Source organism: Giraffa tippelskirchi, chromosome 11, assembly GCF_054371585.1.
Source record: "Giraffa tippelskirchi isolate mGirTip1 chromosome 11, T2T-mGirTip1v1.2.pri, whole genome shotgun sequence".
NCBI lineage: Eukaryota > Metazoa > Chordata > Mammalia > Artiodactyla > Giraffidae > Giraffa > Giraffa tippelskirchi.
Window position 1 is genome coordinate 117125617 of NC_137285.1, and position 24563 is coordinate 117150179.

The 24563-nt window shown below is 37.7% G+C and overlaps 1 protein-coding gene and 1 non-coding gene across 6 annotated transcripts in view; both read left to right on the forward strand.

Moving 5' to 3' along the window:
• The window catches only part of SBF2 (SET binding factor 2), a 473595-nt gene that overhangs the window by 401672 nt on the left and 47360 nt on the right, over positions 1 to 24563 (forward strand). For 3 of the 5 annotated variants that reach the window (XM_081540685.1, XM_081540686.1, XM_081540687.1), the window contains 7 exons: positions 379 to 574; positions 5409 to 5536; positions 7080 to 7255; positions 10259 to 10404; positions 12562 to 12760; positions 19526 to 19722; positions 22017 to 22157. In XM_081540685.1, coding sequence (XP_081396811.1) covers positions 379 to 574; positions 5409 to 5536; positions 7080 to 7255; positions 10259 to 10404; positions 12562 to 12760; positions 19526 to 19722; positions 22017 to 22157 — 1183 coding nt within the window. Of the gene's footprint in view, positions 1 to 378; positions 575 to 5408; positions 5537 to 7079; positions 7256 to 10258; positions 10405 to 12561; positions 12761 to 19525; positions 19723 to 22016; positions 22158 to 23048; positions 23145 to 24563 lie in introns of all 5 variants that reach the window. The other 2 variants (XM_081540683.1, XM_081540688.1) reach the window with 1 other exon arrangement.
• On the forward strand, positions 6684 to 6756 carry TRNAE-UUC (transfer RNA glutamic acid (anticodon UUC)). The gene has a single exon. It is a non-coding gene; the product is annotated as a tRNA-Glu (tRNA).

Genomic DNA, 24563 nt, shown 5'->3' on the forward strand with positions numbered 1-24563 from the left:
TATACTAAAAGGAAATCATAATGGACATATTGGTTGGTAACTCTTTCTACTTAACAGTATATTCTGGCGTCTTTCTGTGTTTATATATCTAGATCCGTGCCATTCTTTTTGACGGTTGCAAAATGTTCCATTGAATAGGTATCTCAAATAGTTCAGTAATTTCCAGCAATTTTACTGTGAATAAGTAATGCTGCAGAGAGTCTTGTTACCTTTGGATGCAGAAACATCATTTCTGACTCTTCCCAAATCTGTTTACTCATTTTGGCTAAGTGGGAAGTCTGGTTCACATTTTTAGATCTGTAACTGACAAGGTATCCTTGGTCTAAGGGTTGGAAATCTCTCTAGAGTTGTGTCTAAAATAACTTTGTCTGTTATTAGCCCAAGATTCTTAGACCTGCTCTACTGCCAGGAGAAGAAATTGTTTGTGAAGGCCTTCGAGTCCTACTGGATCCTGATGGAAGAGAAGAAGCCACTGGAGGCCTTCTTGGAGGCCCTCAGCTCCTGCCAGCAGAAGGAGCCTTGTTCCTTACCACATACAGAATTCTGTTCAGAGGGACTCCCCATGATCAACTAGGTAAGGCTCATATTATGTCATCAGAACAGGGATATCTGTGTGAGGCTTTGCTTCCATCTGTGTGCAGTGATTTGCAGGTCAGTTCAAAATCAAAGTAAGCCTTTTGCCACACACATTTTTTTTTTAGAATACTGTCTGTCAAACCTAATGATAATTTGGATTCTTATTTAAAGAACCAAGGATATCTTCTAAACAGCAAACCATGGTTCATCCACGGAAACTATAATAATTTCATGAAGTAGCATTTTGTGATTTCAGGGTATTCAGAGTATCAACTAATCCTTTCCTCTCTTAGCAGAACTCTCTTCTGCTCACTAAACTCTATCAACTTCTGTTTTCTACAACTGTCCACAGTCTTCTGCATTAGCAAGAATAGCATATGCTATCAAATCTGAATTATCTTTTTTAAATCACTGTAGTCTCTATGTAAACTGTTCTAGTTGATAAGCCTATAAGGTTTGGGGTGAAATTATTGGACTCTAGATCAAAAAGCTCAGGTTTCAATCACTGTTGACCAATCTGGATATCTTAAGCCCCCTGATCTCTCTAAGTTTCAATTTCCCCTTTTATAAAATGAAGGAATCGGACTCATTTGATGATAATCTAGTGGTTCTCAGCCTTGACTGCGTATTTGAATTATCTGGGAAGCTTTAAAAAAAAATTCTGGGTCTAACTGTCAACCAACTAAGTTGGAATCTGTAATAGGATGCTAGGAAGGGGGAGACCCAGACATCTGTATAGTTTTGATACATACTGAGGATTGAGAAACGTGGGGATACATGGTCACTAGAATTCCTTCCTCATCTGAAATTATTCAGTTGTCATTTGATGAGTATGTACTATATGCTGTGCGCTTTGTCAGACAGTGGGATTCAGATGTATGAACTGTATTATCTTCAAACTCTCACAGTTGTATAATCCCGTGCTTACCTAGAATCAGTATTGTTTATTATCTTCGTCATAAAGATTGCTTACCACATGAAAAGCAAAAAGCTTATAAAATTCAGTAAACAATGAATCAACAGGAATAGTTGTGTTCATTTTGAAGAAAAGTGAAAAACAGTGCAGAATTTCTCAACCCTCTTCTGTCATATTACTGTAAATAAATTACACTTGTATTTGTAAGCAAATATATTTTTAAAACTAGATATCTGGTACTTACCATTTTTTGTACTGAAACCTTTGTGAGCTCAATGGCCATGCTGCTGCTGCTGCTGCTGCTGCTAAGTCGCTTCAGTCGTGTCTGACTCTGTGCGACCCCATAGACGGCAGCCCACCAGGCTCCGCCATCCCTGGGATTCTCCAGGCAAGAATACTGGAGTGGGTTGCCATTTCCTTCTCCAGTGCATGCAAGGGAAAAATGAAAGTGAAGTCGCTCAGTCGTGTCCGACCCTTAGCGACCCCATGGGCTGCAGCCTACCAGGCTCCTCCGTCCATGGGATTTTCCAGGCAAGAGTACTGGAGTGGGGTGCCATTGCCTTCTCCATCAATGGCCATACACATAATATTTTGGGCTTATGAATATATGAGATAGTTGGTCATTTAAACTGCTCTAAATTACGTCTTTTAAAGAAATCAAAGCCATATTTAGTGTGAAAGTTTCTATTGATCTCTTGTTTTTTCCTGATAATTTTGGGGTTAATTTCACAGTTTAGGAAAATTATTTCCATCAGAGAAGACCTTTCTATTTGCCTCTTTTATTTCTCTTTTAAGTTAAATTTTAAAATTTCTCCTTTAATGACACATAGGAATCTGATCATTTTACATGAGTGATATAAACATAAGTTGTTTAATACATTTTAGAACTTAAATCTTATGTACATCTTGATTTTATTTAATCTCTGAGTATGAGTTTAACATAACAGAATAATCAGAATTTTCCAGGTTAGGAAGTTAGAGGTTCAAGGAATGAGGAATTCTGATAATAATAAGTACATTAGTTAATAAAGGGCCGCTTAAGTCAGATACACCTAGTTCACGTCTCACCCTCTCTGGCTTACTAGCTGAGGGGCCTTGCTCATCACTGTCCTGTTCTGTTACTTGTACTGCTACCTGTAACAGTAGGTATGTAGAAATGCCCACCCTTTTCCCCTCTGCAGATCCAAACTTCCATTCTCCTCAAAGTTCACCTGCCCTGTCACTTCTTCCGGGAATTAATTCTCTAGCCATCTAGCATGCAGAAGTCTTCTCCCTTCTTAAGTCTTTAAAGCCATGTTCCCTCAAACCTGGGAGCGAATTGCATGTTGTTGTATTCTACATGTGTCTTTCCTCTCCCATGAGCAGCTGTGAGCTCTCCAGGGGAGGCCGCATGTGTGCTGCTTCTTTGCTAGATGCTCATCTTCATATCCTCAGGTAGCTGATAAATATTTATATTTTTCCTTTCTTCCTTTAATATTTAAACTCTCAAGAATCTTGGGGCTTCCCTGGTGGTTCAATTGGTAAAGAATCTGCCTGCGATGCGGGAGACCTAGGTTCGATCCCTGGGTTGGGAAGATCCCCTGGAGAAGGGAATGGCTACCCACTCCAGTATTCTGGCCTGGAGAATTCAATGGATTATGTATACTTCAGTTCAGTCGCTCAGTCGTTTCCGACTCTGCGACCCCATGAACCGCAGCACGCCAGGCCTCCCTGTCCATCACCAACTCCCAGAGTCCGCCCAAACCCATGTCCATTGAGTCGGTGATGCCATCCAACCAGCTCATCCTCTGTCGTCCCCTTCTCCTCCTGCCCTCAATCTTTCCCAGCATCAGGGTCTTTTCCAGTGAGTCAGCTCTTCACGTCAGGTGGCCAATGTATTGGAGTTTCAGCTTCAACATCAGTCCTTGCAATGAACACCCAGGACTGATCTCCTTTAGGATGGACTGGTTGGATCTCCTTGCAGTTCAAGGGACTCTCAAGAGTCTTCTCCAACACCACAGTTCAAAAGCATCGATTCTTTGGCACTCAGCTTTCTTCATATCCAACTCTCACATCCATACATGACTACTGGAAAAACCATAGCCTTGACTAGATGGACCTTGTTAACAAAGTAATGTCTCTGCTTTTTAGTATGCTGTCTAGGTTGGTCATAACTTTCTTTCCAAGGAGTAAGCGTCTTTTAATTTCATGGCTGCAATCACCATCTGCAGTGATTTTGGAGCCCAAAAAAATAAAGTCAGCCGCTGTTTCCACTGTTTCCCCATCTATTTCCCATGAAGTGATGGGACTGGATGCCATGATCTTAGCTTTCTGAATGTTGAGCTTTAAACCAAATTTTTCACTCTACTCTTTCACTTTCATCAAGAGGCTCTTCAGTTCTTCACTTTCTGCCATAAGGGTGGTGTCATCTGCATATCTGAGGTTATTGATATTTCTCTCAGCAATCTTGATTCCAGCCTGTGCTTCCTCCAGCCCAGTGTTTCTCATGATGTACTCTGCATATAAGTTAAATAAGCAGGGGGACAATGTACAGCCTTGATGGACTCCTTTTCCTATTTGGAACCAGTCTATTGTTCCATGTCCAGTTCTAACTGTTGCTTCCTGACCTGCATACAGGTTTCTCAAGAGGCAGGTCAGGTAGTCTGGTATTCCCATCTCTTGAAGAATTTTCCACAGTTTATTGTGATCCACACAGTCAAAGGCTTTGGCATAGTCAATAAAGCAGAAATAGATGTTCTTCTGGAACTCTCTTGCTTTTTCGATGATCCATCAGATGTTGGCAATTTGATCTCTGGTTCCTCGGCCTTTTCTAAAGCCAGCTTGAACATCTGGAAGTTCACGGTTCACGTATTGCTGAAGCCTGGTTTGGAGAATTTTGAGCATTACTTTACTAGCGTGTGAGATGAGTGCAATTGTGCATTTGAGCATTCTTTGGCATTGCCTTTCTTAGGGACTGGAATGAAAACTGACCTTTTCCAGTCCTGTGGCCACTGCTAAGTTTTCCATATTTGCTGGCATATTGAGTGCAGCACTTTCACAGCATCATCTTTCAGAATTTGAAATAGCTCAACTGGAATTCCATCACCTCCACTAGCTTTGTTCGTAGTGATGCTTCCTAAGGCCCACTTGACTTCACATTCCAGGATGTCTGGCTCTAGGTGAGTGATCACACCATCTTGATTATCTAGGTCGTGAAGATCTTTTTTGTACAGTTCTTCTGTGTATTCTTGCCACTTCTTAATATCTTCTGCCTCTGTTAGGTCCATACCATTTCTGTCCTTTATTGAGCCCATCTTTGCATGAAATGTTCCCTTGATATCTCTAATTTTCTTGAAGAGATCTCCAGTCTTTCCCATTCTGTTGTATAGTTCATGGGGTCACAAAGAGTGGGACATGACTGAGTGACTTCAGTTCAGTTCAGTTTAAGAATCTTGGGACTAACCCCAGTATATCTTCTGAAGGCACATACACATAGTATAGTGCCTTTATTCAGAAACAAATTTTAACTGTCTTATTTTAACAGTCTTTTCTCTTTTGCTTTATTCTTAAATATAATAAATGTCTTTTCAATATTTGAAGATACTTCTTTTCTTCTGTTTAATACCTACCCTTCTTGTAAGATGCCTTAAAGCAGATGATCTTGTATGGCACACAATAGGTTGGGGAACTAGAATGAAGGTTGGCAGTTTGGGACCATTCCTGCACTCCAGGAGAGAAATGTATGTCAGGAATGAATTGCCATGCAACACAATTAATGAATGCAATTCTAGAATCATGGCACTTTGTATTGCTTCTTTCCTGGACATTGTCCTCTCCAGACACATTTCTCCAGCAGAGGCTGGTAAAATGAGCAGCAGAGACTCTAGAAATGAGCTGTAGAGTGCTGTTGCTTAGTCTGTGCCCTATTTTCATATAGTTGGTGAGCAGACAGTTGTACGAAGCTTCCCCATTGCCTCCATCACCAAGGAGAAGAAGATCACAATGCAGAATCAACTACAACAGAACATGCAAGAAGGACTGCAGATCACATCGGCGTGTTTTCAGGTATTAAGGGAGCCGCCATTGTGCTATTAAAATTTTTCTACAAATGATGTCATTTGTAGACCGTTATCATTTCTACAAATGATGTCATCTACAAATGATGGCCACTTTCTTTTGATCATATATGGTTAGGAGTTAGAGGAGGAGGAGGATCAAAGGTTCTGTGAGGGTAATCTTTGACTGAGTCAGCTCGTGAACAGCATTGGATTTATTTAGTCCTCTGTTTCCCGAGCCTTTAGTCAGCTCAGAGTAACAATGGATTATCTGTCAATATTGAGTGATCTTGGAAATTCAGACTCACACTGTTGACTCTTATTCTCAGCCATGTAATACTTCAGTTTGTGTTTGATAGAGCCTTTAGATAGCATTTCTTGGCATCTGTTTCTGGAGGAAATGCCTGTGGCTCTTCTATGGAAGAGGGAGAGCTCTGAGAATTACAGAGAATTACAGCCAGGGCTAAAGTACTGTTGATTACAAGTAAACCTTGATGAAGCCAAGGTTTTTCCAGGGATCTCTGAACATTTCAGAACTTGTGGGAATTACTGATGCTAACCAGACACTCAGAAGAGTGACCTTTTCTTAGTTCTGCTTTTTTTTAAAAAAATAATTCTCGAGAGCACATTTTGCTCTTCTCACTCGTGCCTTGTTTCTGACTTCTCAGATTTCCAGGGGTTCCAATTCTTGCCTTGTTCCTTCCAGTCAAGAAGCTCTCCCTAATACTTCCATATGCTGGTTGTATGAAATGTAAGCTTTCTGATCTGTAGGTCCAGACCTGCTCTGGCCACATGAGAGTACTGATCTCTTAGGGATTTCTTCATTATTCCAACTGCCAAAGGACTCTAAACTAAAATGCTGTGGTCTCAGAGCTCTGCCTCTTCCATAGAAGAGCCACAGGCATTTCCTCCAGAAACAGATGCCAAGAGACGCTATCTAAAGGCTCTATCAAACACATGGGTCTACTGATTAGGATTCTAGTCAAACTTATTTTTTTCTTCCTAGATCTATAGTATTTCTGGATAGGAAGACACTTCCTTAGGCAAAATCCCCTATCTAGGACCAGCAGTGGTTGATAAACAAAAAGGACACAATTCCTACTCCAGCCACTATAAGTTAATTTCCCTATCCCATCATAAAAAAGACAGTCCTGAATTCCCTGGCAGTCCAGTGGTTAGGACTCCACACTTTCATTGCTGAGGGCCCAGGTTCAATCCCTGGTCAAGGAACTAATATCCCACAAGCCACACAGCGCAGCCAAAAAGGAAAAGAAATTGAGAAAAGATAGTCTTAAAGAAACCCAACTTCAAGAGACATTATTTTCCTTATCAACCAACCATCTATAACAAGTAAACCTTTCTGAGCCCTTAATTTATTGAGCCCTTTTTTATTTTTAAAATTTTTAAATTGTATTGCATGATATCCAAAGTCTCTTCAACCTCTAACCTCTTGCCATTTAGTATTGTAATTTTTTTGTTATTTCAGCAATTGGGGGGGAAGCTGTCTGGAAATCCTTAATGTTTCTGATATGTTTAATTTCTTTTGTCTCTAGTTGATTAAAGTAGCATTTGATGAAGAAGTGAGTCCAGAAGTAGTAGAGATCTTTAAGAAACAGCTGATGAAGTTTCGTTATCCTCAGTCCATTTTTACCACCTTTGCTTTTGCTGCTGGACAAACTACCCCACAAATCATTTTACCCAAGCAGAAGGAAAAGAACACTTCCTTTCGGTGAGGAGACAGGTTTCTTCATTTCAGCTCTCCCAAAGTTGACTGTCAGGGAAAGTGACCTATCTTCTAAGTCAGTATGTATTTGCCATTCTGTCACACCCACTGAACCAAACTCAGGAGTTATGGAAAGCAGCAGTGACATATGGAACAATCATGTTCATTGCTTATGATGCGTTTTTAGAATGTGAAGCTCTGTGTTCCCTTTTTCCTCTGTTGCTCACTTTGTAACTACCTTTGAGCAGTCCCTTCAGTTTCCATCAATATCCAGGTCAAGTAAACAGTTTTGTTCTGATTGAGAGATGAGAATTTTTTTTTTTTTTTTTGCTTTCTGTGGCATTTTTTAAAATTTATTTATTTTAATTGGAGGCTAATTATTTTACAGTATTTTAGTGGTTTTGCTATATATTCACATGAATCAGCCATGGGTGTAAACATGTTCCCTATCCTGAACCACCCTCCACCTCCCTCCCCATCCCATCATTCTGGGTCATCCCAGTGCACCAGCCCTGAGCACCCTGTCTCATGCATCAAACCTGGACTGGCAATCTGTTTCACATATGATAAATACATGCTTCAATGCTATTCTCTCAAATCATCCCACCCTCGCCTTCTCCCCCAGGGTCCAAAAGACTATTCTATACCTCTGTGTCTCTTTTGCTGTCTCGCATATAGGGTTATCATTACCATCTTTCTAAATTCCATATATATGCGTTAGTATACTGTTTTGGTGTTTTTCTTTCTGACTTACTTCACTCTGTATAATAGGCTCCAGTTTAATCCACCTCATTAGAACTGATTCAAATGTACTCTTTTTAACGGCTGAGTAATAGTCCATCATGTATATGTACCACAGCTTTCTTATCCATTCGTCTGCTGATGGACTTGTTATTTAATGTCAAATTTATACACAGGTTACAACATAGTACAAAGGAGTCCTGTATACCCTTTACCTAGATTCACCAATTGCTTATGCTTTGTTCCATTCTCTTTATCATTTTATCTCTCATATATATTTTTTTAAACATTTGAGTTACGTACATAATGCTCCTTTATTCTTTGATATGTCAATATATATTTCTAAGAACAAAGACATTATTTTATATAACCACAGTACAGTAATCCAACCAGGAAATTCAATTGACATAAAACTTTCACTTGACCCATATTTCATATTTAAATTTTGCTTATGATCCTTTGCAGCTACTTTTTTTTTCTGTCTGGTAGAGGATCCAATCCAGAATCAGTCATTGCATTTATTTTTGTCACATTTCTTTAGTAGGAACCCTTATTTTCTGATGAAAATGTTTAGGAATTTATGTTGAAACATTTACATTTGAATGATTACAAAATAACAATTGTTTTAAAATGTTCATCATTTAGTGGTAAAATATAAGGGTTAATATTGCAGTCCATTCATCTGGAATTTGGGCATCTGCTAGTACAAATTACATATTAGGGTTGCTCTATGGACTTTGGAGAAAAGGCCTTCCTTTTGCCTGAAAGTGGGGCTGGGTGGAGATATAGGCCATTTGAGGTTGCGGGCAGTATGTCATTTCTAAACTGCATGGCTAGCCACTCGTACCATTGTTACCTGGTAAGCAAAGGAGACCACACATATGCAAGTGTGAGATGCTGTAGAAGCATGAATAGCATTTTAAACATTTAAATGGTGAGCCAGGCATCGCATCTTAGCATTGTGGGGGTCACAGAGGAGCCTATGATATTCATTATTTTAGCTCTCTATGGAAGAAACAAAGCTTTGTATGGTGTTTTATGTTTAGAAACTGTTGGGGTGAGGGTGGTTATATATCTGTAAAATCAAGCTTATTCTATCAAGCTGCAACAGAGACATATCAATTTTAAACTTTAAAATCTCTCAGTATTATCTTGCATATATAAAACAAAAGATATAGCTCTAGCTGGGAGAACATTAAAAGAATCCCCCTGAGTTTAAGTTACATCTGAAGTGATTCACAATAGGCTTAATTTAGGAAATATCTATATTCTGTGAATTCTAACAATTATGTAAAACAGCATTTTAACTTGAGGTCCTTAACCCTCAAATTTACATTTCAGATCACTAAAGATGAGGTCTGATAAAACTATTTGACTGTAAAAGAATCCTTATCACTTTTCATTGAACAACAAGAAAACGCAGGAAAAGTTCTGTTGTTGTATGTGGACAAACCTAATCAAAAACAATCTTACTTGAAACCGTCACCTCAATATGATTGTTCAGGAAATGGGACCTTTTTTATTCTTTGGATTATAAATATCTATACCCAGAATTTCTATTAGCATAAAAAGTAACTATTTAAATAAATAAAGTACTTTTAGATCCAAATATCTTAAATCCTAGTTTCTCTGTAATTAAAGCTGATTCTCAAAAGGATACTCAAATTTCTGATTTCTTATCTTTTCTCCTCTCAGAAAAGGAAATTATGTTAATTACACTTTTCCATATCTCAGAAAGTTTCTAGTGTCAGAAGGCAGGACACTACACTTACACATTTAAAGCATTTAAGAAATAAGTGGAAATGCTGCCAGCTACATTTGTAATGATCTTAAAGAAAGCCTATGAGTTAGTAGAGATTCTGAATCAGTAGAGGAGGTAGGCTGGCTTTCCATGCAGGAGGACTTCCGCAAGCATGGTCTCTGGGAACTGGTGGAGGCAGTGGCATGGATAAACAGAGTGGGCTGGGGGCATGCTTGACAAATGCCAAACTGAGGAGTTTAGATTGGGGATGATAAATAGTTTGTGTCCCGCTCTAGGTTCTTGCACTTTTTGCCTAACACAGTGTCCTGATGATAACAGTGTTTTATAGTGAATTAGCCTTCTGCCATATAAAAAGTGACCTGAAGAAGGAGAGGCTTAATGAAGGTCTGGACAATATTAGTGGGTGTGGGGGTAGAGAAAAAACAAGTTGAGCAACATGGGTATCAGAAAATGTAAGTGGCATTTTCATATTAAATTAACATTCTCTTTGGTTTTATAACTTGTAGCACTTTCTCAAAAACAATTGTGAAAGGTGCTAAACGGGCAGGCAAAATGACAATTGGGCGGCAGTATTTATTGAAGAGGAGGACAGGGACAATTGTGGAAGAGAGAGTGAACCGTCCTGGATGGAATGAAGAAGATGACATATCTGGTATGTGAGAACTCATTTTTCCTTCATGAATGACTTGGTTCTTTCTTCTTCTATGAGTAAGAACAAGAGATAAAGACATAGTTGCACTTAAACCTCACTCTCAAAAACCTAGACCTCATAAGATGGGAGGTGCTTACCAGCTTCTCAGAACTGGAAAAAAAAAAATTTTTGTTTTCCCAGTATTCCATTGTTCAGATAAGATTCTGTTAAGTTGTATTTCTCCTCTGGGCTTCCCAGATAGCACTAATGGTAAAGAACCAGGAGACGTAGAGATGTGGGTTCATTCCCTGAGTTGGGAAAATCCCCTGGAGGAGGAACTGGCAACCCACTCCAGTATTCTTGCCTGGAGAATCCCCATGGACAGAGGGGCCTGGCGGGCTACAGTCCATGTGGTTGCAAAGAGTCAGACACAACTGAAGCAACATAGCACACACACACTCCTCATCTACTAAAGCCATAGAGCTAATTGGCCACTGTTATGTGGGTCTCATTAAAGGGAAAAAGAAAGAAATCCTGCTGCACAGGAAATTTAGGTATAAAGTAGTCCCCTGTATTTATTGTTATGGAATAAGAATAAGAAAATAAGGACATAAATTATTCAAAGTTGAATATTTGGGGTTTTGGTGAGAATATTGTGGGTACTCCTAATCTATATGGGGAATCTAAGATGAAGGCATTCTTAGATGATAAGAAAACAATGCCTGCTAAATATTTAAAAGAGCAGAACCTGGGAAGCTGAGATAACTCCTTTAGGAAACCAGTAGCAAAATTTTTCTATTCCTTAACCCAATGTCAAGTATGCTTACAGAATTAACACTAGAGAGAATCTGATCTAAAAGAGAGGATGCCGTTGCATCCTTTTCCTTCTCAGACTCTTAGACTGGATCACTAGTGATTATACAACTACTACTTTTACTGCCACTAATAACAACAGAAGAACATTTTAAAGAAAGAAATGTCATCTTTAGAGAGATCATTGGCCAAAGGTCTCCATTTCGGTATGTGTATCTACAGGCTTGCCTCTGGGGGCAGTGAAAAGACCATTTATTGGAACCCTGGCTTCTCACAGTCACATGGAAAGCCACACAAAAATTACTGCTACCCATCACTATTGATTCTTCTAATTTGAAGTTTTTATGATTTCACAGAACAAAAACTTGTTCTATGATAATTATTCCACCAAAAGACCAAATTATGTAATACTCTTTGCTCTTCTGAAGATAAGAGGCCAGAACAAATAAAACTGATACTTAATGATATATTTGCATTGTGAAGTTCACAAACTAAAGCAAAAGGCTTATATTTATAGAAATAAGCTGGGTTTTTTTTTTCCTTTTAATTGAAGAGAGCTATATCTTTCCTTTTGACATTAGAACTTTGAGTACATTTCCAAAAACTTTGAAAGGTTAATTTGAATTCTCTCATTGTAAAAATAAGTAGGAAAGTAAATTAGGACAGTTTTTAACATGGAATTTTTTTTCTTTTAGTTAGAACATGCAGTACCAATTAGGAATGTTGTTGTTTTTAATCCTCCCTAAAATACTCGGTTATTGGGTAAACTCTTCCAACATCTAAAATTTTAAAGGCTTCGGTAACCTGTGATTGCAAAATTGAGGGAGTTTCCCATGTACACCAAATATAACTTCTTCATATCTAAGAAAGGTCCTTTCCCAGTAGTGAACTTCTGCTTAATTAAAAATTTCTAATGAAAGTTTATGCTCTTAACTGAAACCTGATGAGTTTGTGTAATGATTATGTTAGAGATGACTTTTACTAATAGATTAGTCTCTCACAAATTATGAGTGTTTACAGAGTCCTAAATAGAAATCACTCCAGGTGGACATTAAAAAATCAAGCCTGACTAACAAAGAAATATATGGGTAATATATTCAAAACTATATTGTTTTTAGAAATTTTAAGTTACTTTCCCTGATGTTTTGAGTTAGTTGAGCTCCTAATATTTTATTTCCTGACTATTACAGTTTATGTTTGAGCATAATGATGCCTCATACAAGTTCCGTGATTCAATTTTTGGCATACATAGCACCTCTAGCCCTAATATAAACCTCTCTTGGTTAAAGATCCTCTTTAGAAGGAAGTTTTTAATCCTCTACTTTGAGCTATCTCATTTCTTCAAAACCTGTTTCTGCCATCAAGTTTCAGATGATAGTGAACTCCCCACGAGTACCACTCTGAAGGCCTCGGAGAAATCTACAATGGAACAGCTAGTAGAAAAAGCTTGTTTCAGAGACTATCAGCGTTTAGGTTTGGGAACCATAAGTGGCAGCTCTTCTCGCTCTAAACCAGAGTACTTTCGAATCACTGCCTCCAACAGGATGTATTCACTCTGCCGGAGGTAAGTCTGTTAGTCTCTCCAAAAGAGACCTTCCTTTCTTCCATTTGAGTGTTCATTGGGCTATTTGCATCCATAGCCAAGAGAGAAAGAGAGATGCTGGAAAATAGGAGCAGGGTGTCCAGGGGTATGTGTGTTTAAGGGACATTTTTTGTGCAGCATGTGCAAGCGCCTCACTGACATTCTCAGAAGTACAGCTGTATCATTGAACAGTGCCTATGTTAGATCAGAAAGTGGACAATTAAAGTTTTTGTCCACTTTATGAATTTCCCATATTTGTCTTTCTCTTCCCATTTGCCCCTCTCCTAGCATATCTGAGATAGCTTGAAGTAGGAATAGAATTTGCCCAGGCAGAGGAGAGATGAAAATATGCTGTAGGTCAAGGGACTGCAAACTTTTTCCTTAAAGGGCCAGGTAGTACATATTTTCAACTTTACACAGCATATGTTCTTTTATTGCAGCTACTCAACTCTGCCACTGAAGCAGCGATAGCCAGTACATAAAGAAATGGGCAGGGCCGGTTTGGGCCCACAGGCCGTAATTTGCTAATGGAGTGTAGGTCAGCTTTCCTTATGCTATCTACTTAGAATTTTTTCAAGAGATATTACTTAAGGAATGTAAATGAACACATGTTCTTTTTTCTATTGTGTGTACTGCTGTTTTATATATCTGTTAAGCCCTATTTTCTGCTTTATATCTTTTAAAACTATATTTTTACCCTCCACAAGTTTGAGCATTTTCAGGTAAGTTCTTTTCTTTGCATGTATAAATTTCTGGTTTGATTAAATACAATAACACTGTGAAAGTACTTTGTAACTTGTAAATCTTGTACATATTTTAGAAAGTTGTCTTAATGTTACTATTAGTTTCAGCCCTACTGTTCTTGAAGAACTGTAGATATCTCATTTTAAATGACAGTTTAAATGTACAAATACAAATGTGAAACTTGAGAAACAAATTGGGAATATAGTTTGCCATTTCGGATAAATACAAATTTCACATTAAGTACTGAAAGGCTGTGACTTTGTTGAGTATGCAGTAATTTTCCTGATACTCTGTCCTTCTAACTAAATTTTCTTTGTAGTTAAGTGTAAGCAAAGGCATAAGTTGTGATGTCCTGCTATTTGAGAAGCTTGCTATCAAAATCTTATCTGACAATGAGAAAACAGATGTTATTTATCATTTCACTCTGTCAGAAACAAAATAAAATCTTAATAGACCATTTAATCTAATGATTATTATAAGGAAATTATGGTGATATTAAATAGCATAAACCCTTAAGTTATTAGAAGGAAACAGAATAATAAAAAATAATCCAAAAGAAGGCAAGAAAGAGAGAAAAGGAATCATGCAGCAGATGGGACAAATAGAAAGCAAATAGTAAGATGGTAAATTTAAATTCAGATATATCAGTAATTATGTTACTTATAATATTGATAAATGTTCCAATTAAAAGAAAAAGATGATAATCAGAATTTTTTAAGCTTTATGCTGCTTTTAAGGGCTATATCTAATATACAAGATTACAAAAAGATTGAAAGTGAACAGAAAGAATACAGCATGCAAAACCACCTTTTTAAAATAAAGCTATTGTCAATATATAAATAATAAAATATATTTTAAAGTAAAATTTTACTAGCAATAAAAAAAGATGGCTCATAAAAGGTTCATTTCATTCAGAATTCATTATGACCAAGTGTAGTTTATTACAAGAATAGTAAACTTGCTTAACAATTGAAAATTAATCAGCACAGTTCACCACATTAAGAGAATTACAAACTATTGTAAGTTCATTGTATGCAGAAGAGCATTTTATAAAGTATAATATATATTTATGAGTTTTTACTTAAGCAGATTGGAAATACAGGGAGAGCAGCTTAATTTCCTAAGTGTCTAAAAAATATATCCTGCAGCAAAAATTCCTTAAAGTATTGAAAACTTGTACTCTGAGATCAGGACAAAAATGCCCACTATCACCACTTCTAGTCAGTGTTGTACTAGAGGTCTTAGGAAGTACAAAAAGACTAGAAAAATAAATAATAAATGAAATATTGAAAGGAAAGAAAGAAAACTGCTTTTCACAGATGATCTGATTATACAGATAGAAAGTCTGAGGGACTCAACTGATAAACTTGTTATATTAATAAACAAATTTGCAAGGTTATTATAAAAAAATAATCATATATATATATATACACCAAAAACAAATAATTAAAAGATGAAATTTTAAATGATGTTATTTTGATACTGTTAGAGAAGGCAGTGGCAACCCACTCCAGTACTCTTGCCTGGAAAATCCCATGGATGGAGGAGCCTGGTAGGCTGCAGTCCGTGGGGTCGCACAGAGTCGGACACGACTGAAGTGATTTAGCAGCAGCAGCAGTACTATTTAAAGTAGCACTCAAAAACATTATTAAACACTTGGGACTAAATCTAATACAAGATGTATAAAGTCTCTACATGGTACAGTCAAAACAGTATTAAGGATCGCAAATAAATAGATATTTAATGTTCTTGGACTAGAATATTCAGTACTCTAAAACTGTGATTTCTCCAGACATTGACCTATAGAGTCAATACAATCCCAATCAAAATCCCAGCAAAATGTTTATAGAAATTGAAAAGATGATTCTAAGAGTTACATTAAAATGCAAAAGGCCAGAAGTAACAGGATCGTCTTATAGGATAATATTACAGGATATCAAGACTTTATATAAAGCTACAGTAATTAAGGCAGTATAGAATGTTCACAGGAATAGACAAATAGACCACTGGAGCAAAATAGGGAATATAGAAAAATCTCAACATATGAGAACACTTGGCTTAAGATAAAGATAGCATTTAAAAACAGTAGATAAAAGATATTTTTCAATATATGGTGCTGGATATCCATACAAGGAAAAAATTAATTTTGACCTCTACCTTACACTGCATAGGCAAAAATCAATTCTCACTGATCTGTAGAGCTACATGATCTACATGAAAAAGGTTAAAATTTTTAATAAAGCTTCTAGAAGATATTTCTTAAGACAGGAAAAACGCTATCCATAAAGTAAAAGGTTGATAAATTAAGAAGTTTTATATATCAGAAGACATCATTAGGGAAGTAAAAAGGCAATAACCAAAGGCAGAGGATGTCCTCTTTTGTGAGGATATCCTAGCGGGCAATAAATATCAAAAAGATGCTTATGTGACTGTTGGCATAACTGATGCCATCTTGGGCCCTAACAGTTTCTCCTGTCTTTTCACTGACCCTGCCCAACACTGTACTATGCAGTGAATCACTTCTCTTGTCATCAAGAGCTTTGTAGTCAATAGATATTATTTAATGCTTATTAGGACCAGGTAGTGTATATGCTCTGTTAGTTCCCAAACAATGATGAAAACCTTCCCTGAAGTATTCCCAGGGCCTTTGAGACTAGTGACCTATTATTCTTAACTTGAGAATGCACATCCTGTTTCCAAATACCTACCCCCATGCCCTAGGTTGACTATAAAATTGTCCTGTGGCCCCTCAATGGCTCAGAGTATAGTAGTGAATGTTTCCTGATCATTATCCACTGATAGATCCCACCCTGTTAAGTTACCCTCTAATGAAGTGATCCATTTTATTATTATATTTATATATATATATATACATATATAATATTTACTTATGGAGCTGCCTGCCTCATGCTTTAGTCTCAAGATGCCTTCTCAATTTGGTAGGCACTTTTAGTTCCCTCCATCTTCCAACAATGCTCATCTTATTAGTCTTCAGATAAATACAAATTAAAGTCCCAAAGAGACAACTTTATACCTGCAAAAATGGCTAAAATTTAAAAGACCAACAATACACAATGCTAGTAAAAAATGTTGAGCAGGTAGAACTCTTTATTGCTGGTGTAACTGTAAATTGGTTAAACAACTTTAGAAAGCTCCCTGGCAGCATCTACTAAACTTCTAGACATGTACTGAACATGTGCACAATCTGTTATGTATTTCTTGGAAAGGCTACTCCATCTGGGAAAGCATACATACTCCCAAAAAACAACTATAAGAATGTTCATGGCAACATGTTTTTTATATAGTCAAAAACTAGAAACTACTCAAAACCAACAATAAAAGGATTAGATAAATAATGGTGGGATAATATACAGCAACAGTCCCCTACCTTTTTGGCAACAGGGACCAGTTTCATGGACCTGCAGGGGGAGGTGGGTGTGGGGGTTTAGGATGGTCCAAGCACATTACATTACATTTATTATGTGCTTTATTTCTAATCTTATGCCACCTCTGATCTGAGAGGAGGTACTGATCTATGGCCCAAAGGTTGGGAATCCCAGCTCTACAGCAACAAAAATGAACAGACTACAGTTGTATGCAATAGCATGGATGGGTCTCATAAACATACTGTTGAGAAAAAGAAGCCAAATACAAAAAAATAAATTCTATTTGTTCCCTTTTTGTAAAATTCAAAAAACAGGCAAAACTCATCCATGTTGTTAGCAGTCAAGGATGTTTAGTGAAAATCTTTGAGGAGGAAAAGGGAGAAACACTGATTGGGAGGTGACGCAAGGGGATCTTTTGGATGCTGGTAATGATCCATTTCTTGACCTAGGTGCTAATGATATGAATTTCTTTTTGTGTTAATTCATGTATGTTTCAACCCATTTGTATATGTGTTATTCTTTGATTAGAAGTTTCCACTTTCCAGAGTGAGTGAAGGTCGCTCAGTTGTGTCCAACTCTTTGCGACCCCATGGACTATGCAGTCCACGGAATTCTCCAGGCCAGAATACTGAGTGGGTAGCCTTTCCCTTCTCCAGAGGATCTTCCCAACCCAGGGATCAAACCCAGGTCTCCCGCATTGCAGGTAGATTCTTTACCAGCTGAGCCACGAGAGAAACCCAAGAATACTGGAGTGGGTAGCCTATCCCTTCTCCAGCAGATCTTCCCGACCCAGGAATCAAACCAGGGTCTCCTGCACTGCAGGTGAATTCTTTTACCAACTAAGCTCTGAGAGAAGCCCTAAAAGTTTCCACAGCAGCTCCTAAAGCCCAGTCTACTTCAAGGCTTCTTCTGGTACCCATGGCTGGTGGCTCTAAGTAGTGGTAGTAGAATAGGGTGGGTGGCAGGATAAATGGATATATCTTTCATGCTAAATGACACTGGTCCCGAGAGTATCCTCTGCTGGCCTTCAGGCTCTATGCTTTTCACCCTAGCACCAGTGGCTATCCAGCCGTCACTCAGGCCCATACCTGGGACCAGGAAAGTCTTAGATCCTGTGTGTAGCAGAGCATGGTGTGTGGTGCTAATGCCATGGAAGGAAGGGACGGGGGAATGGGGTAAAGGAGTGTGTTGGTTCTTTCTCAGTTACTGAAACAGTACCAAAAGCTATTAAGCATTACTCTCTTATCTAATACACAAAATCACTATAGTATCTAGAACCAAAAGGGGCAATAAACAGATACTAAAGTGGAGTTAGAAAGAAAAAGCCCTTGCTGTACATCTGAAACTAACACAACATTGTAAATCAACTGTACTGCAATTTAAAAAAGAAAAGAAACATAGGACCCTAATAATGGAACTGCTTTTCAAGTCTTCATGAATGATTATATCTACAATTATGACTCTTTATCAGTTTGTGGTATTAGAAAAAGACAGCCTGTAAACCTGAAGTACGAAAATGCTAGGCTTTCAGAATGCTTCCAGGGAATCTCTGGGTAAATATGAGAAGCAAAATTGGCATTCACTAAAGTCATTGAAGGTTATATGACCATATACTGGGTTTTCTCTCCCTGCTCTCAACACTGACTTATAACAAGATAAGGGATTAAAAGTTCTGGAAGTGATTGATTGCACAGTATTGTGACAGTGTCACTGATTTGTGGACTGAAAATGGTTAACATGTTAAGTTTCATGTTAGGTACAGTTTACCACAATTCTAAAAAAAATCACACACACAAGACATGGGATTAGAGGTTAGGAGGTTATAAACATGGAATCTCTTTAATATTTCTAAATAAACTAAAGAACTGCTTTGAAAGCTGCCTGTCTTCTTGTACTTACCTATAAAAACAAGATAAATAAGTTTTTATCCATCTTGTCTGTTTTTAATTTTCCCAGCATCATATCCTGTAACTTTATGAGCTAATCTTTTTTTTTTAATTATCAACATGTAGTGTTAATAAAATATTTACACTCACTTGACGTTTGAACGTATTGTTTTCATACCAGAAGTCATTTGGTTTTGATTTTTAATCCTTTCACCATCTCTGGCATTCTGAATGTTAGTGTCCTTTATCCTCTGTTGTTGTTTAAGTAATCCAAGGAGTTGACAGTTTGATTTGTCATTCTCATAAACTTGACATTAATACATTAATTTTGCAATATTTATTCAGGTTGTATATTAGGCAAGGGAAATCTTGTCTAATGGAGGCCTTTTTACTAATTCTGTATGATGTTTTTAATTTTTACACTTAACGTTACTCAGCGAAAGCTTGCAGTATCACTGAAGAAGGCTTATTTTAAAAAAAGGTTAATAGATGAGTTAGTTGTTTTCACTATCTAGGCCTTTTCTTCTCAACCCCTAAAGAACTGAATTGTTTCATGTTTGAAATATATGTCTTATCTCTCCACCAATGTTTCTGAGTCTTAGAAAATTACTGTGAACTTATGAAATTCATATTCTTGTATTCTTTCTCTCCCCATTTCTTTTTTCTTGTCCTCCCCCCACCCTGCCTCGCCCACCCAAATCATTCTGTTTCTCCTTTGCATGTCCCTGAAGCTATCCTGGCCTTTTAGTTGTACCTCAAGCTGTACAGGACAGTAGTTTACCAAGAGTAGCCCGCTGCTATCGACACAATCGCCTGCCTGTTGTATGTTGGAGAAACTCAAGAAGCAGTACCCTGCTCCTCCGATCTGGAGGATTCCATGGGAAGGGAGTGGTTGGCCTTTTTAAGTCTCAGAACTCCCCTCAGGCAGGTAAGCAACTCTCTACAGCACTATTCTGATCCTTCCACTTCCAGGTATTCCAAAAAATTAAGGAAGTAAATTCCAGGAATGCTAGTTGTGCCCTTTCCATCAAGCCTCTTACACGAGGACTTTTCCAATGTGCTGTGTACAGTCTGTACAGTTTAAGAACTAGAGTTGACAATGTGGGGCTCCACTTTGAATTTGACATCTTGCTTAATATGTCTTTCTATATTTGAATTTTAATAGAAATTAACATAGTAAAATCTTTGGTTCTGGGCTGTTTTCATTTCAGCAAACCAGAGTATCCACAAATGGAAACAGATAATAATAATTGTTTTCTTTTTTGGGGGGAAGCATTCAGATATATTTAATAGCTTCAGAAGTAAATGGGTATTCTGTCCTATGTGATGTAAGATATCCTATCTCATTCCTACATGTCGCACACACACGCACATACAAGTCAGCAACCTAGTGACCAAAATCCAGGTTTTGGAGCACTCAGACGGAAAGGTTTTTAGGAAGCTAGAGGCTAGTCAACGTAAGAAAAAACGTACAATAAGTGTGGTGCCCTTTTTCTGAGGACACTTCTGAGCATTGGGTTTGAGCTCTGAAGTCAGTCAGGAGCTATAAATGACATTAAATGACATTAAATGACATATAAATGACGTTTCTCATAAACTCTAGCCTAAAACAGATGCTCAAAAAATTTAACCAAGGACCACTAAGATACCAGATTCAATTTAGGAATGACTTCCCTCTTTGGAAATGAGCAAACTCAAGTTCAGTGGTTCAGTAGGTATAACCATGTGCTTTTTGATGTATCTTCTTTATTCTCATCCATTCCTTCCTGAAAGTTCAAAGTTGGCTAGCATGTCTTTGATCATTCAGTTGACTGAGGACATTATACACACAATGCTATATTATTGGCTTCCCTCATGACTCAGACAGTGAAAAATCAGCCTGCAATGCAAGAGACCAAGGTTTGATCCCTGGGTTGTGACGATCCCCTGGAGAAGGGAATGGCAACCCACTCCAGTATTCTTACCTGGAGAATCCCACAGACAGAGGAGCCTGGTGGGCTATATTGTTGTTGTTATTCCACTTGGCATGGAATCTCAGCATATATATATTGAAGGCAGTTGGCTTTTAACTTTTTCTGTCCTAAGGAATCTTCTCAAGCCACATAATGGGGATGATAGAACATAGCATATGTAGATTACATAAAGTGAGTGAATCATCTCAGGAGCGTTATGAGCATATCACTGAGCTTTTAGTTGGAAAATTTGAAATTGTCTTATTCAACTCATTTCTGATTTTTCAGTATAATATAAATTTATTGTTTTTCACATTTTTTGAACTCACATTTGCTCACATTTTAATATTTTTGAAATGGGAATGTGACTTACAGTTCATGTGATCAGAAAGAATTGTGTCTTGGCTTAAATGGCAGTTTTTTAATTCTCATTAAATAAAATAGTAGTGCATCTTATAATTAATGGCATTTTAGAGTTTATAAAATATGATGGCACTTTAAAGTTGATAAAATATAAGATAGTAATGCTAATTATTTATTTCCTAGTCACGTTGTAAGAAATTTTGTTATTATCTGTTGTTGTTCTAGTCAGTCCCCTCCCAATATGATTTTAGAGTACCTGGGCCATTTTCAGTGATTCTGTTCTATTCAAGCCAGGCTCAGACTCCCTCCAACCCAGAATTGCTCTCACTGTTGTTTCCATCTGTGCATACTTTTTGATCCTGTTTTAGAAGGACCAGGGAATTGAGCAGTAGCTGCTCCTATGTCCCCATCTTCCTCCACTCTTCCCACAACAACCCTCTACAAGTTTATGTCTCCTGTTAGGCCACTGTGACAGAATTGGAATACAGTTACTGGTATTGGGAAGTCTCACTACTGCTCATTCAGGGATGCTGAGGGAACCCGCTCCATCCTCTGCTCCCAAACGGAAGCATGGGTCATCAAGGAAATGTTGTCTTTTGTGAATCTTTATTTTGAGTTGGTTGGATAGTGAAAAACTATACTTGTACTTGGGAGGACAACTGTGTGCTGGCTTTCCAGGCCTAGGCTCTTTCAGGGAGAATGATGAGGCAATCTGGAAGTAGATATGGTGAAACCATTATCATCAGAGGATTAGCCATTGAAGTTTGGAGTTTTAAGTGGGGCTGGTTTCTATATTTGGATGTGGTAACTTGAAGACCATATATAGAAGGATTAAGCATATGTATACAGAGAGAGCCTGCTTTATTAATATAGAGATGGTTTTACTTAATATCTTTTCCTTTTATAGCTCCTACCTCCTCTTTAGAATCTTCCAGTAGCATAGAACAAGAAAAGTACTTGCAAGCATTACTGAGTGCAGTTTCTGTCCATCAGAAACTCAGTGGCAACAACACTCTTACTGTCAGGCCAGCACTTGCTCTGTCTCCAGGTAAGATTTGATATAATGCATTTCTTTTTGACAACTGTGAAAGGTCATATTCATTCCTAGGGTTAGCCTCTTTAGTTATTGGCATTGTTCCGTCAACACGACCCCTTAATGTTTTACCTTATGGTGCTGTAACTTTAGCTTTTTTCAGGGTACCACTATAAATTTCTAGTAAATAGTAACCAAATTTAGAGATTCAGTTATTTCCTTTTAAAAAAGGTAGTAGGAGAGGTAGGAAATACAAAGTCGTGTGAGTTTTGTTTTTTTTTTTCCTGAAATCTGTTTTACACAAAGTTTAAAATTATCAGTATTAGAGTTGAATATGTAAGTTGAACATGTTTATTAAGTATATATTTATTAAAATCATCATGTATAAGTTTGAAATTCCTGAAATTTCTGTGGCCTTTTATGATTTGCAGTACAGTTTGTTTTCACTAGATTTGGATGAAGCCATTAAGACTTGTACTAATATTCTGTTTCAGTTATCATGTGATGGAACCCCAAAGGGTTCATGTAGAGGTAACCCTAATGTGTTAGACACAGGAGCATGTGACTTGAGAAGTTGGTCTCCTTGGCTTAATCAGCTATTTGAACTAGCTCAACATAAGCAGAAAGTGGCTTTTCTTGTAAAGTAACACCATGCATGCCTTGCTTCATTTATCATTCAATTCTCTGATTGCACTTGCCAAACCTAACTCTCTATAATCTTGCAGATGTGTGTATCTCTGAGGAAATAGTAACAGTGCCTTGTTATCTCTATTAAAGCTTTGGGTACTTAAAAAGTACAATGTTTGGCAGCAATTAGACATGCTACACATGAAGATAACTTTTTGTCATTTGAGTAATGTTAACCCCAACGACATGGTTTTTGTTCTTCTTTTTGGCTGACTTTAGGGACTGAAAGGAGCACTTCAAGAATGTCCACTGTGCTTAAGCAGGTAGTGCCAGGACATTTGGATGTAAACCCATCCAATAGCTTTGCTCGAGGAGGTTAGTAAGACTGATTTTATAACTGAGCCCTGATCCAACCTTAAAAGCAGAAAATTTTTTTCTAGACAGTGATACTTTAAATCAACTAATGATTATTAAATTTGTTTTTAATCACCCTTTTCTGAATGAATGATCAAATGTATTACTAGCATGGTGACAAATGAGTTTAGCCTCATGGAACAAGAGGTATAATAATTGTTGAAATCTTACATACTGATGAGTTTGGGAGCACTGGATGGGGAGGGGAGCGGAGCATGTCTAAATGGTGACTCAGCCCTGGCAGCATTCCACGGTGCTTCAAGTATGCAGGGTAGAAAGGCTGAGCACAGAAGCATAAACAGCTAGGGATATGTGAGCCCAGACTGTGGCTGTGCCTCCAATGCCTGTTATTTTTACTCTTGTTCTCGGAAGTGCTAGTTTGAGAAATAAGAGACAATAGTTCAGAATCAATATAAAGACTCTATTTTACAAAATTCACTTGTTTCCCTTTTGAAAACCAAGATTACTATGCACATCTCCTGGCAATGATACTGATTCTTTAGATACTTTTTTTTCATTCTTCATCAAAACTTTCTGTGATTGCAGAGTTTCCTAAGAGCTTTCACCCTTCTTCAGTTATCTTCCTAATCAGGCCTTAACATCATTGTATTAGTTTGCTTGGGCTACTGTAACAAAATGCCACACACTGTGTGGCTTCAACAACTATTGTCTGGAAGCTAGGCATTCAGAGTCAAGATGTTATCAGAGTTGCCTTCTTCCGAGAGAGCCGTGAGGAATAATCTGTTCTGTGCCTTTCTCCTAGCTTCTGATGATTTGCTGGCAATTTTTGGCATCCCTTAGCTTGTAGAAGCATCAGCCATATCTCTGCCTTCATCTTTACATGACATCCCTATGTGCCTGTCTCCAAATTTCCCCTTTTATAGGACACCAATCACACTGAATTAGGGGCCCACCCCACTGAAGTGTGATCTCATCTTAACTAATTACGTCTGCGGTGACCCTATTTCTAAATTAGGTCACATTGTCTGAGGTGCTAGGGGTTAGGACGACAACAGAAGAATTTTGACGGGGTGGGAGGCACACAGTTTGACCCGTAACAATTATAGGTAGCTTTTTCCTGAACTTTTAAAATACTTGTTGTTTTAAAGTTTAAGATACAATCTTCAGTCTTCTCATCATTTCTTTCTTGGTGAGTTTGAACTAAAAGATAGTACAGTGTATTTCTCCCTAAGGTTTCTGGTATTTCTGTTGTCAGGAACTGCTCTCAGGATTTGGTTCGAAGTTGCAGTTCTCTTATTTCTTTATTTGCCATCTGAAAGCTTATATTAGCAAGCATTTCAGCATCTTTTCCCTCTAACTTTTAGTAGAATGCAACTTCTTGCGTCTATCTAGTTGAAACCCTCCCATCCCCACCCTACT